The 15,418-nt window shown below is 40.3% G+C and overlaps 1 protein-coding gene across 1 annotated transcript in view; it reads left to right on the top strand.

Annotated features, from left to right (window-relative positions):
* SPON1 (spondin 1) overlaps positions 1–15,418 on the top strand; it is a 388,936-nt gene that overhangs the window by 313,812 nt on the left and 59,706 nt on the right. Inside the window, exon 7 of the mRNA XM_058160540.1 lies at positions 13,175–13,239. Within this exon, the coding sequence (XP_058016523.1) occupies positions 13,175–13,239 (65 nt within the window). The remainder of the gene's footprint in view (positions 1–13,174; positions 13,240–15,418) is intronic.

The following is a 15,418-nucleotide window of genomic DNA, read 5'->3' as shown; positions in this document are numbered from 1 at the left end:
GATGTGTTGTTTGGAATAGAATACTTTATTCAATCTTCAGACTAATACACATGTCCTAAAAAAAAGAGAAGCCCTTTAAAAGTTAGAGACTTCTGTCAAGTTTATTGGCTAGTCTATAGATTTTGTTTTCCTGATAAACCATTTTTAAAAATTCATTTGCCAAAGCCTCACTATTTTGGATCGTTCAACTCATTTTATATGAACCTGGGGCATTAAGTAAGAGAATTGGTGACTGAATGAGCTGGCCCGAGAGTACATGTGTTAAGAAATCTCTCTTTTCCACTGGGTTTAAATATATATAAAATCATGCCTCATGAAATTTTAAAGTTATGAGGTGGAAATTTTAAACAAATTCCCAGTTAGTTACACTATAATTGCTAAATTACTTACTTACTTTATGTGAGAGGTAACCATATTCCTTATAATATATATTTAATTGTTGAGAATGTTTTTATACAGTTCTTACTTTTTGTAAATGGTTGTTCCAAGTAATTTTCCCTGGAAGGCAATTTTAAGCATGTTTTTTATGGTTTGGAAAACTGCACGAGTAGCAATTACCTGCGCACAGCTGCTGATGCCCATTTAGAATATTTCTGCTATAAATTCTGGCTTGAAAATAATGCCGTTAAGCTGATTTGTCACAAAAGCAATGAAAACTTGGAAAATGGCCAACTGATCACAAAATGTACAGCTGTAAAGTAAGCTTAATTAAAGTTGCTGGCTTTAAATAGAGATATTGCTCTCCCCTGCATGGTGCTCTCTCCCAATCTGGGATCTATAAGGATATTTATGCAAAACAGACATAGAGCAAGCAACAACTCTGGTTTTGTTTTGTTTTTTACTGTATTTAACAAACATGCATAGGGTAATGTCACAAGAAGAATGAATCTTATTGGGAGTAAGATGGGCAAGATGCTTTTCATACTTTCTCTTTACAACTCCAAGTACTTCCTTTCCCAATCCAGATATCAGTCCCCAGTGTGTGGAACTGAACTGCTAGAATTCCCAAGCAGCATGGCTCTGTCTGTAAAATCTGGGAGTTAAAAGTTTCTAGGCAGTGGTGAAATCCACATTTTTTTACTACCGGTTCTGTGGGCATGGCTTGGTGGGTGGGGTGTGGCTTGATGGGTGTGGCAGGGGAAGGATACTGCAAAATCTCCATTCCCACCCCACTCTGGGCACCAGCCAGAGGTTGTATTTGCCGGTTCTCCAAACTATTCAAAATGTCCGCTACCCGTTCTCCAGAACCTGACAGAACCTGCTGGATTTCACCCCTGTTCCTAGGTTAGGAATAGTTGTTTTAGAGGTTTCACAAATTCTTTGGAACACATTTTTCAGAGAAGATAAGAGATTACAAGGGGGAGGGAAGAGGGAATTGGCAAAGTTTGCCTCTTCTCCATTCAATAAGCAGAAGGACTCCATTGATCTGATACTTCCTGGTACCAAAAACAGCCCTTCCACAGAGACAGGGAAAGGAAATCAGGCATACCACGCATTTTCTTGGCATTTCTGCTGATAAATTATATTTGAAAGGTAGGATATCATGCCGCCTCCTCCAGTTCTAGTTGAGCTATTATATTACAGGTTGACCACGAATGTGTATTGCCTGAGCACTCAAGGAATTAATCCATCATTTTTTTTTTACATTAACTGGATTGATCTGAATGCAGTTCTTCAGATTGTTTTACACATTTTTGAACAGAAAGGCCTAGCATATGTAACTGTATTCTTGTACGTGATTATCTGAGAATACATTTCATCAAATGTATTCAAGGAGACTTACAAATCAGAACAGACAAGCACCGGATTTTATTACTTGTATGCATAATATTTCAGATTTGAAGTGCTCGACACACCCCATTCTGAATTCAAAGCACAAACAGCTTTCCACATCATGCTGAGGTATTCTGAACTCAAAGCGGGCAATTTTGACCACAATATCTCTGTCCTGAGCTTGAAATAGAAACGTTTTGAACGTGACAAGTTTTGGAACACTTTCAATAAGAACTGAACTACCCGTTTAAAACTTTTGAGTTTGAAATGGGGGTTTCAGGTTTTAAGCACACTCATCATCTCCAAATATTTTGTGGGAAAGCTCTGTCTTTATTAGCTTCCAAGACTATGGTGTAGGTGCTATTTTGATGCTGGGGGAAGCTGTTTCATACCATGGGGCCCACTACAGTAAAACATTGTCTACAAACCCTTCTCCCTTTAAATTCCTGATAATGAGAAACAAGAGATTTTTGTCAGGAACCCCATCCACAAGACAGTTTAATTCAATATCGGGACAGTAATGTTATATAGTTAATATCTAATGCTTTGGGCTATTACATTCTGTAGCTATTGCAGCTTTGGGGTGAACTTTATTAGCAAGTATTTTAAGCTGGGGTCTCTGAGATGTTTGAACTGCTTCACAGATCCCTTAACAGACTGATACTTTATTTAAAAGATAAGGTTAAAATGTCCATATGTTCCTCAGATGTCATTAGCTGAAATCTTCCATTCTTTCCCAAACTGAGAATTCTTAATATATACAGTAGGTCCAGGGAAAGCCTCTTGAAGATGGAGTGTACCGCCACTTCTGGCGTCACTTCCTTCCTTAAAGCACCAACAATCTCCCGAATTCAGCTAATCACATCCCCTCTGACAATCCAAAAAAGACAACAGAAGCAAAGATCTAATCCAGTAATGGCAAAAGTCATATTAAAAGCAGCCTGTTTACTACATTAGCATTCACAAGCTGAGAGAATGGCCAGATAACACTGCAAGACATTGATCAATCAGCTTGACTTTTTGTCTTTCTCTAACAGTGCTCCATTCATTCCTTCTCTTGGAGATCCTCAGTAAGTCAAATACATCAGTAATAGTACCAGCTTTGTTCATTCATCCATATCTAGATTATGGATTAATGTTGTCAACAGACCTGTTGCTTATCATCTACAGCTTAGAGCCAAGATCTTGTCTTAATATAATTCTTCCTAGAGACAGACTCAATCAAAGTCACTTAAAGATGCCTCATGTACTTGTTATATGTTTATTTTTAAACTCTCTTGAATGTTTCCTACTTGCTGGGCAGTCCGTAACTAAGTTTTTGCACTTTTGATAAAAGTCAGAATGTGGCCCTTGATAAGATGAAAAATTAATGTAAGTGGTATCTAATGAGAGAGAGGAAAGTTCCTTATTTACAAGGATTTTTTAAAATGCAAAAAGTGTGTATTCTGAATGATTGAGTTGCCATAAGAGTAGTTCAGTTCCTGAAGAAATATATATCACTGTATAAATATTGATTTCTGCCCAAACAAATCTATAATCACCGGTTATGATGAAGGATGGTTTTCTCAAGTGCCACTATTTTCAAAATGTCAGGTTATAAAAACATCTCTAACCTGTCTGAGAAAATCACTGTTATATAAATAAAGTTGTGCAGGGAACATGTGATTGTTTTGCAAATGGTAAGGAGCTGAATCGCACATTAATTTGAAATAATCTGTTGCTCTCCCACTCACTGCAGGCAGTAGCACCTGTCTAACTTTGTCAGGCTCAAAGCTAAACAATGTCAGAGTAGGTTGAGATACCATCAAATGCTAACTTCAGGTTAGTAGACTAAAGTAAGAAGTAAAAAGAAACCTAAAAGAGGGCAAGGAAATAAGTTGAACATATTTTTATAGTCAACAAACATAGAATACTATATGAAGGAGATTTTGATTTTTTGCCTTGTGAAAGATAAGTATGTGACCCACGCATAGAAGTAAAATCTACTTATAATACACCTTATTATCTATATTATCTATACGATAATCTATACGTTATCTATACGATAAAATCGTTCAGCTTCGGGACGGTCTGGACCAAAATTGCGGGGATCCAGATGGGGCGTCTGAAGGCGGTCTTGGTGACATTGTTTGGGATGAGTTTGACCCTGTGGCTCCCGAGGACATGGACAGGTTGCTGGGTAGATTGAATGCCACCACGTGTTTACTGGACCCGTGCCCCTCCTGGTTGGTACTGGCCTCTCAGGAGGTGACACGAGGCTGGCTCCAGGCAATTACGAGTGCTTCTTTGTTGGAGGGAGTCTTTCCGGCCGCCTTGAAAGAGGCGGTGGTGAGGCCCCTCCTCAAGAAGCCCTCCCTGGACCCGGCTGTTTTAGGTAATTATCGTCCGGTCTCCAACCTTCGCGGCGAAGGTTGTAGAGAGTGTGGTGGCATGTCAGTTTCCCCAGCACCTGGAGGAAACTGTCTATCTAGACCCGTTCCAGTCCGGTTTCCGGCCCGGATACAGCACTGAGACGGCTTTGGTCGCGTTGGTGGATGATCTCTGGAGGGCCAGGGATAGGGGGTGTTCCTCCGCCCTGGTCCTATTAGACCTCTCAGCGGCTTTTGATACCATCGACCATGGTATCCTGCTGCGCCGGTTGGAGGGATTGGGAGTGGGAGGCACCGTTTATCGGTGGTTCTCCTCCTATCTCTCCGACCGGCCGCAGACGGTGTTGACAGGAGGGCAGAGGTCGGCCCCGAGGCGCCTCACTTGTGGGGTGCAGGGGTCGATTCTCTCGCCCCTCCTGTTCAACATCTATATGAAGCCGCTGGGTGAGATCATCAGTGGCTTCGGTGTGAGGTACCAGCTGTCGCTGATGACACTCAGCTGTACTTTTCCACACGGGCCACCCCAGCGAAGCTATCAGTGCTGTCCCGGTGTCTGGAGGCCGTCGGGTCTGGATGGGGAGAAACAGGCTCAAGCTCAATCCTCCAAGACAGAGTGGCTGTGGATGCCGGCATCCCGGTACAGTCAGCTGAGTCTTCGGCTGACTGTTGGGGGCGGGTCATTGGCCCCGATGGAGAGGGGGCGCGACTTAGGCGTCCTCCTGGATGAACGGCTGTCTTTTGAAGATCATTTGACGGCCGTCTCCAGGAGAGCTTTTTACCAGGTTCGCCTGGTCCGCCAGTTGCGCCCCTTTCTAGACCGGGATGCCCTATGCACGGTCACTCACGCCCTCGTGACGTCTCGTCTGGATTACTGCAATGCTCTCTACATGGGGCTCCCCTTGAAGGGCATCCGGAGGCTCCAGTTAGTTCAGAATGCGGCTGCGCGGGTGATAGAGGGAGCCCCTCGTGGCACCCATGTGACACCTCTCCTGCGCAGACTGCACTGGCTACCTGTGGCTTTCCGGGTGCGCTTCAAGGTGTTGGTAACTATCTTTAAAGCGCTCCATGGCATAGGGCCGGGCTATTTACGGGACCGCCTGCTGCTACCGAATACCTCTCACCGACCCGTGCGCTCTCACAGAGAGGGACTCCTCAGGGTGCCGTCGGCTAGGCAGTGCCGTCTGGCGACACCCAGGGGAAGGGCCTTCTCTGTGGGGGCTCTCACCCTCTGGAACGAACTCCCCCCAGGACTTCATCAACTTCTGGACCTCCGAACCTTCCGCCGCGAGCTTAAAACACATCTATTCGTTTGCGCAGGACTGGACTAGGTTTTTAAATGTAGATTTTAATGGGTTTTATTATATATATTGTTTTTAATTATCTGGCTGCATCTAATAAGTTTCTTAATGGATATTTTATTTTTGTATTTATATGTATTTTATTTGCCTGTGAACCGCCCTGAGTCCCTAGGGAGATAGGGCGGTATACAAATTTGAATAAATAAATAAATAAATAAATAAATAAATAAACCTTATGAAAGTTAAAACAAGACAGCCAGAAGACTTGGACAATATATCTCTGTTTTAATGTACCATTAGAGATGCAAATAGCTTGATCTCTACCACACCAGAGCATAATAAAGCCCTTTCAAACATCTGGAGAATGTGAGGAGGATATCTTACAGGGGCCTCCTTCCATCTTGAACTTTTGATTTTCAAACATCTACATTCATCCTGACAGACTAGCACAGTAAAGCCATGCAACAAATACAAGAGATTTCCATTGAAACTGAACTTTCAGAACGTTCAGTGGTGGAACTTGGATTCATCTAGTTCAGAAATAAAAGTGAACTAGCAGAGCAACAGTTCAAGAATTTAAGGAGCAAGGTACCCACAACTATTTCAAATCTCATCAGCCCCAGCAAGTGCAGCCAAGATCATGGCAATTTTGCAATTTTGAAACTATCAAAGTTGGCAAACAAGCTAACAGTAAACAGCCTAAACAAGGAGCTACCAAGACCACTTCCACAAACTCTGACAAGGCAAGCCACCAGTATATAAAAATAAGAGCAAACCGTACCCCCTTCAAGTACTGATGATGTTACCTAGTTTGGCAATGCAACATCTGCAAGAAAACCATCAAGTTTAGAGAGCTCTAAAGATCCCACAGTTCAATCCCAAAATACAAATAGTCTTTACTATCAGTAACAACAGTACTTGGACATGTCCCTGCCATTTTCTTCTCATCAGTATGGAAGTGATTTGCTAGGGCTTCTTCAAAAATTTTAATTGCAACTTACACGGCTGCTTTAGCATCCTTAGTAGTTGGTCTGGATGGAATGTGTTAATCCAAGAATGAGAACTCAAGAACATTGGCTAGTTCTTAAACAGTGGTGTGTACTGGAAGAAAGATTAAAAATTACAACACAAGAATTCCAGCAAGTACCTTACTTTTTCCCAAGTGATGCCCTTGACACATTTGTATGTTATTATTTATCAAGTGTTGTTTTTGTGTTTAGGGAGGAGAGATTACCTAGTAGTGATGATCAGATCTTAGTAGTAGCCAGACATTCTTAAATCACAAATATATGATTTAATACAGGTACAAGAAGAGTGGAGTTTGTATTATAATGCACATTTTCTATTTCCCCCTCTTGTAGATATCAGTATTTTTAAATCAACCAAGGTTTTTTCACCTTCCCGTATGATATTTATTTACTTATTTATTTGATAAAATAATAAAATGTCTACCCTAAAAACAAATAGAATATAATAAATGGATGCTAACTTGAACAAACTGTCATCTCATAACTCGAAAGCTTTCCAGAAAAGCTTAATATTTAATAGTTAATGGAAAGGCCATAACATAGAGGCAGATCAACTTCTTGAGGAAAGGCTGTTCCAAACTCTGGGTACATCAATGGCGAACTAGTTCCTGACATTCTCTACTCTCTCACTTCAGAGAATGAGAGGCCACTAGCTGATTATTGGATAGGTTAAGACTAGCTGGAGACCACAGGTTGAGTTTTAAAGGCCAAACCTATCACTTTGAATTGCACTTGGAAACAAATAGGGACCCAAGGCAGAGTCTGGAGTAGAAATATTAAATGTCCATGCCAGTGTAAACCAGGGGTGAAATCCAGCAGGTTCTGGAGAACCAGTAGTGGAAATTTTGAGTAGTTCGGAGAACCGGCATTCCAGGCAAGGCTGCAACTGGTATAACAGCCAAAGCTGGCCAGAGTCCTTCGGCTCACCTGCCTGAAGCTATGAATCTAGGAGGATCTTACTCTTATACTGGTGGAGAGACATAAATCAAAGTAGTACCGAAAGTGAAAATGTGATTTACATATGTATTTTTTTTAAAAATGGGAGTGGAACTAAAAGTAATCATTAATAGTATCTTCCTTAGATTACTAATCCTCTGGTATCTCCTAGGAGACATCAAGAGATTGCATTTGCCCTGTATACAAATATTACAAATTATTGAGCACATTTTATGTATATCTGTATACATGTACACATACATGTGTGTGAGTATTCCACTGAAGTAGCTGTTCACTGGAAATAAGCTTGTTCTTCTAATGTCAAATTCAGCCATAGTCCAAATAATTCCTAAATACATCTGAAATAATTGTCTTATTCTGAACATCAGAAAACCATTTCCTTTTATGATGGTATACTTTTTCCCTTCCTTCTCTGTTCCTGTTTCCTTATGATTCTGCTTGGCAAAACAGAAGGGACAGATATGGCAATCCAAATGATGAGAATAGCAGTAGCAGTTAGACTTATATACCACTTTATAATGCTTTCCAGCCCTCTCTAAATGGTTTACAGAGTTAACATATTAGCCCTGACAATTTGGGTCTTCATTTTACCCACTTTGGAAAGATGGAAAGCTGAGTCAACCTTGGGCCTGGTGAGATTTGAGCCTGGTGAGATCTGAACTGCCAAATTGCCGGCAGCTGACAGTCAGCAGAAGTAGCCTGTAGTACTGCACTCTAACCACTGCGCCACCGTGGAATAAAGTCTTTGGATTCTCAACTGTCTCACTACCATACTGATACATAATGTTGCCACACTCAAAGCCATTCATCTATGAGAGCTAGAGGTCTCTTACCAATTCCTGCAGTGCATTGGTTTGTAGCAGAGATGGTATTCAGCAGTTCTGGAGAACCGGTAGCAGAAATTTTGAGTAGTTTGGAGAACCAGTAAATATTACCTCTGACTGGCCCCACCTCCTTCTATTCTCTGCCTCCCAAGTCCCAGCTGATTGGGAGGGAATGGAGATTTCACAGTATCCTTCCCCTGCCACGCTCATCAAGCCACGCCCACCAAGCCATGCCACGCCCACCAAGCACACCCACAGAACCAGTTGTAAAAAAAATTGAATCCCACCACTGTTCTGTAGGTCTGAATGCCCTCTTAGACCATGAACCAGTGAGCCAATATACCTGGATAGCCATTAGGGACAAAGAGGAAGCCTACACCTGTGCATCTTCCAACATAATCCAAAGGAGGATTTACTGAGTGTAAAATAATCAATGACTGCAAAGTCATTGATTACTTTACCAAGTTGAGTGTTTTAGGAAGAAAGCAGCCAGCTCAGAGGTTATTTTGGAAAGGCTAAGAAAGTGAGACATTCTCCTACATTCTTACTTAAACTGACCATGTAAGTTTTCTGCAATTTGATTCCAAGCAGGAGTAGGCAGGTTTCTCCGACATTTCTAACATGTCAGTAGAAGAGCTTACTTTGCCTTCTTCTTCCTGTCTACTTATAATGCCTAGCAGCAGAAACTGATGTGATTCAAATAGTATTCTTCAAAGGATGGGCACTTCATTTTTATTAAGATTAATTACTTGAGGTTGATAACTCAGAAAATATAGAATAAAACTGAATACCAGGAAGAATTAAATATGCTTCCCGAGTCACCAGTGCTGCACATTAGACTTTCCCCTCCACTTTTTCGGGAGCTTTGCTTGGGGAAAGAAATAAGGAGAAAAGCAAAGCAGCCTCTTGTAGAAATGGATTTCCTTAAACTGGAGCATATGTGAATTAGAGCTGTATTAGAATAATTATAGTCAAGAATATGACTCACTTGAAAGACCAGCTCAGTTGGAGCTGTCAGTTACATGTAATGAATGGTCTGGGTATTCATCTAATCAGAGAGAAGTTTTGTTTTGTTTTAAAGTGGCAGAAATCTTGGGAGTAGGTTGTGAATAGCATATCCTCCTCAACAATTTATTCAGAAAGAATCCTTGGGGAGAGAAGAAAAAAACTCTTAAGAAATATTTGATATATGTTTCGGTTCATTGGAATTTTGCTTTAAAAAATGGTCTGGTGGCTTTGTGTGAGCTTCATTACATTACATATAACTTCAGAACTGCTGATACAGGGTTCTGGGAAGGAGCAGAGATAAAATTGCTCTCTATTTTTACAGTTAAGAGAAACAGCTATATGTCTGTTATTTATTATGCTTTCTTAACAATGGTTTCTTGTAAATAGCCAATATCTTTCATAGCGCTCTTAGTTCTACTGGCAAAAATATCAGTATTAGTATTGGCACCTATTCGATTGTTTCCATATATTCTTACAAGGAAGCTTTCAAGAGTTTTTGCTTTTCTTCCTTTTTGAGGGAGAATACACACACACACACACACACACACACACACACACATGTATGTATGTATGCTCAAAAAAGAGCAAAATAACGTATTTGATTGACTGGTTGTTCTCACCAGGAGGATAGCAATAGCAATACCACTTAAACTTATATACCACTTTACAGTGCTTTCCAGCCCTATCTAAGCGGTTTACAGAGTCAGCATATTACCCCCAACAATTTGGGTCCTTGTTTTACCCACCTCGGAAGGATGGAAGGCTGAGTCAACCTTTAATGAAGGATGGGGGTTTATTGCTTTTATATATTAGATCAGTGGTGAAATCCAAATTATTTTACTACCGGTTCTGTGGGCGTGGCTTGGTGGGCGTGGTATGGCTTGGTGGGGATGGCAGGGGAAGGATGCTGCAAAATCTCCATTCCCACCCCACTCCAGGGGGAAAGATATTGCAAATATTCCATTCCCTCCCCACTCTGGGGCCAGCCAGAGGTGGTATTTGCTGGTTCTCCGAACTACACAAAATTTTTGCTCTCGATTCTCCAGAATCTGTGAGAACCTGCTGGATTTCACTCCTGTATTAGAGATAGAGATAGAGATAGAGATAGAGATAGAGATAGAGATAGAGATAGAGATAGAGATAGATAGAGATAGAGATAGAGATAGAGATAGAGATAGAGATAGAGATAGAGATAGATAGAGATAGAGATAGAGATAGAGATGGGATGGGCTGCTGGGGGTTCACAGGGTTCGGGAGAACCTCTAGCTAAGATTCTGTGCAGTTCAGAGAGCCCACAAATCCCACTCCTGGCTGGTTGTGCCCACTCTTCCCCTCCCCTCCCAGGAATCCCCACATAGCAATTTTTGGATACAGGTAAGTGCAGGGCATGTGCAGAGGCTTGCTGAAGGCAAAAAATGGCCCTACCGGAAGTTCAGGAAGGCTGGAAATGGGCCCATTTCCAGCCTCCAGAGGGCCTCCAGAGCCTGGGGAGGCTGTTTTCGCCCTCCCGGAGGCTTGAGGAAAGCCTCTGAAGCCCAGGGAAGGCAAAAAAAGCCCCTTCCGCTGTGGTGCAGGAGGCCGACTACGCCACGCCCACCATGACCCCGCCCACCCAGCAACCAGGCAGAGAACCCCTTGCTAAAATTTTTGAAACCCACCCCTGGATATAGATATAGACATAGATAGATATAGATAGATAGAGTTTTTATCTTTGTAAGCCACCTGGATTCACTGGATATTGTAAGCCATCTGGATATCCTAACATATGCATTTTTTGTGCATTGCAAATATAGGTTCGGTAGCATGACTAGGCTTTGGTTCTGCCTAAGTTAACAATGGTAAACACTGGTAAAAAGTCATGTGAAACTTCAAGCTAAACTTTTTTATCCCCCATCTTTAGAAAAGTTAAAAAGATTTAAAAAAAATACTATGCAAATAAGCACAATGGAGACTTTTAGAGAGGCACCATGAATATGATATTTTGTAAAGGAAAACAATGTTATTTGGGGGGGGGGAGCATCTTCACAATACTACAATTATATATAACTCTCAATTTTACATCCAGCCTTAAAGAGATTCCCAGAACTAACCTATTATGCATGTTGTCACAATTGTGCATCTGTGTTGAAGGCATGGGGACTAGGCAGTAGGAGACTCCTATATTTATGATGTACTGTTGCCTTCATATGCTGCATAGATTATATTTTATGCCTTTCCTTGGCTAACTTTTGAAAGTTGTGGGCTAATTTGCAGTCAGCAATATGATACCAACGGGCTCCAACGTCCTATAATACCAGTAGCTGTTGTTTGCCAATCCCGCAAGTTAAATACAATTTATGTTAACGTATTTAACTTAAAATAACTAAATTCAGCTGCTCTCAAGAGATTTGGGGAGAGCAGATCAATATTGTCATAACGGGTTAGGGAGAGGAGCTGTCAGATATGAGATGTCCATATTTCTCCACTTTTAGTTGAAAAAAACAACAACCCCTGTGCCAAAATGCAACCTTATGCAAGAATGCCAGACCCTTGAAAAAATTGCTACCTTCAGAGCAGAGTGTACAGTGTGTCAACTCCAAAAGTTTCATTGCTTTCCCCTAAAATACAGTTTCACAAAATGCGTTTACAGATTGCAAACACATGGCTATGTGTTTCATTGTCACGGTAGACATTTTCTCAGTGGGAGATTCATATTCTCCTCACTGTGAAATAATCCTCACGGAAATTACCGTAGGAAGTCAATTCCAATGTAACCTCCCGATGTGCACTTGCACATCGCAAGATTAATTCAAAACATGACTTGGCAACTAAGAAACCTTACGTCAGAAGTATTGCTTGCTGTCAGGACAAACAGAAAGACTGATTGATTGATTGATTGATTGATTGATTGACTGATTGATTGATTGATTGATTGACTGATTGATTGATTGATTGATTCAGCGGTGGGTTGCCCCCGGTTCAGACTGGTTCACAAGAACCAGTAGTAAAACCAGTGGAAGGCTCCGCCCACTGACCCGGACGTCATCAGGAAGTTTCTGCGCATGCACAGAAATGCAAGCATGCACACTTGCTTTGCTCGCGTGCACGGCCCCATTGCAAACCGGTAGTAAAGGTAAGTAAAACCCACCCCTGGACTGATTGATATAATTTATATAGCCACCCATTTTCCCCAAAGGTGGCTCTGTGCACTGCATAAGTTCACTTCCTGAAAAGGAAAAGGCAAGAGCTGTATCTCTCTTCATGGAAATTATTGAGGAGACATTTGAAATCAAATGGCTTAGGACCGGGATATTTACGGGACCGCCTACTGCCATCTTGTATCTCCCAGCAACCGGTGCGTTCTCACAGAGAGGGACTCCTTAGGGTGCCGTCAGCCAAGCAATGTCAACTGGCGGCCCCCAGGGGAAGAGCCTTCTCTGTGGGGGCTCCCACCCTATGGAACAAGCTTCCCCCTGGACTTCGACAAATACCTGACCTTCGGACCTTTCGCCGCGAACTTAAAACTTATTTGTTTCGTCTTGCTGGACTGGCTTGAATTTTAATTTTAATTTTTAGCTGATTTTATGGGGTTTTAATTTTATATTAACTTTTAGTGTTACTTGTATTTTAATATTAGGCCAAATTTAATAAGTTTTTTAATGTTTGTTTTTAATATTGTATGTATTGCTGTATTTTTATTCTGGCTGTAAACCGCCCTGAGTCCTTCGGGAGAGGGGCGGTATACAAATTAAAATATTATTATTATTATTATTATTATTATTATTATTATTATTATTATTATTATTATTATTATTATTATTATTATTATTATTATAAGTGCCTTTTCTTCTGGTTATAAATCACTGCAAAATGTTATTCACCATAATACTGTTCAAACATAATTTTCTTTATTGATGTGCATTACTTTTCTTTTACAGAGTGATGAGGTTTTGACTGTCATCAAAGCAAAAGCACAGTGGCCTGCCTGGCAACCACTAAACGTGTAAGTAGGGAAGGGAGACAACTTCCCAAAGGACTTTTTGATCATTGTCCTCTGACAGATTGCTGTAAACATCATGCCATTCACCAAAGTTTCTCTCTTTCTCAGATAAATATGTGTTGATAAATGGATCTTCCAATCCATAATTCTGTCTCACAATATTTGTGGGAGACCAAGTTACGGGAGGGTAGTGGGTTACATGTTAGTAATGCAATAATAAATCTAGATATATATTTCCCATTGTCTTGATCTTTTCTTGAGGACCAAGGATATATCTGATAGTTAATATGGTCCCTGCTTGCTTACAAATAAGCCAAATTTAATTTGATGGAAAATGAAATATTAAGCTAGTTTGAATCAGGACTGCCTTGGAAACTCCAGTTATGAGTAAAAATAGGACTCCAATGGAAGAGAATAGATGTAGCTCAGAGTTGAACTGGGAGGTCTTTGATGCTCTCTGAATTTGGCTGTTTTCTTCCAGATGTTTCATTTTACAACAAGATTGCATCATCAGCACGAGTGAGGGTGCAGTTGCCCCCAGCTTGACCTGCCAATGTTGGTAGGAGTGTGGTTTTCTCTTTGGTAGTTTCTGGATTAGGGGTGTTCTAATCTTTTTTGTTTCCTTCTAATTCAAAACTGGAAATTCCTGGAAGCTTGGAATTTAGATGAATCAGCCATTAACAGACATATAGAAATAAACCATATTTACACACCATTCAAAAGAGACAATAAAAAAGCTAAGAAGGAAACGCACTATCTGCAAGCAAACAACCAAGGTCAGAGAGCATCAAGGACGCCATCAAAATAGGAGTCTCCCATTCCTTAAAAAGCCACAGTTCCTTATATTAATGTATGACATGGCACCTTCCATTTAAGAAAGACAAGCTTGTTAAAATATGATAATTTCTTATAACAACAAAAGAACAATATTACTCTTTCCTCATAACTTCAAAGAATTATTGCCCTTGACTCAGTTGAATGAATTACTGGCTGCATCTTTCAAGGTTCTTATCTGTTCTCTAAGTTTTAGTTCTGCTCCATCACTTCTGGAGCTTTAGAACCTTATAAATTGAAGCTCCCTCCAGGAGAACCTGAGGTCCATAATTTAGGGTTGGTAACTTAAATGAGAGCACCAATTAAAACATTTCAGACATTTGTCTTATTTTGGAACTCTTATGTTTTTCTCTAAGCATCACTTTCTATAAAAGTTTTTTTTTAAATAAAAATAATATGCAAACTTTCTAGAGTATATGTCTATATAGGATACACCAAGATTTTATTTGAGGATTTCCAATAAATTTATCTCCAGCCTAGAATGTCTGCTTGGTTGAAACTTTTGGCACTGCCTTTTTATCTGCTCCTTTTATCATAATGTGTATTGCTTTATACTATACTGCACATTTTTCCTCTCCTCTCTCTAGAGTTGCTTGACTGAGTCGTTTGTTCAAACTTCTTTTCAAAATAGGCATTTATAACATATTTTTGTCAACACTTTCAACATTTCAAGGCAATGTGTGATTTGGTCAAGCATACAGTGTACGTTCTTTGGCATTTCATGCTGTCTCGTGGTTTTGCTTATGCTACACAGCACTTTTTTGTAAATTGTTCTGTCCATACCGTGCCTGTGTGGAAATTGTCTTTTTCAAGGGTGTCATTCCTACAGCTTTGTAAAATAGGATTTGAAAACTCATACATGTTTTTCACGTTCACTTTCTCTGACCTTATTTATCAGATTGTTTCATCAGTGAGTCTTTAAAAACAATATGTATGTACTCCTCAGAAAACATTATACACTTCAATACAATTAATAATAATTAAGCAAGTTAATTTGCTGCTTCTCAAATGCCCATGATGTTTGTAGAACTGCTGTTAAATTATATTTCATCTAATTGAAGACAATAAAAAAATCCAACATTCAGTTATTCAAATTTCAGACTATTGTCAGGGCACATCTGTATACTTTTTTTAAAGAACTGGATTTGCTTATAAAAATTTCAGTTCCTTGGAGTTTTCATTTGCAACTAATTTCATAACCCCAGTTGTATATCCAAAAACGGGTTCAATCTGCTCGAACAAAACTTGCTTTCTGGTTTTGCCCCTGGAGTATCATAGCAAAATTTGAATAAACTCTTATCAAGCCATTTGTTCACAGTAATACACAAGTGACTATAGACACAGATGG

The sequence above is a fragment of the Ahaetulla prasina genome, chromosome 1 (assembly GCF_028640845.1).
Source record: "Ahaetulla prasina isolate Xishuangbanna chromosome 1, ASM2864084v1, whole genome shotgun sequence".
Taxonomy (NCBI): domain Eukaryota; kingdom Metazoa; phylum Chordata; class Lepidosauria; order Squamata; family Colubridae; genus Ahaetulla; species Ahaetulla prasina.
Note: the sequence above shows the minus strand (reverse complement) of the source record. Positions and strands in the feature narration are given on the sequence as shown.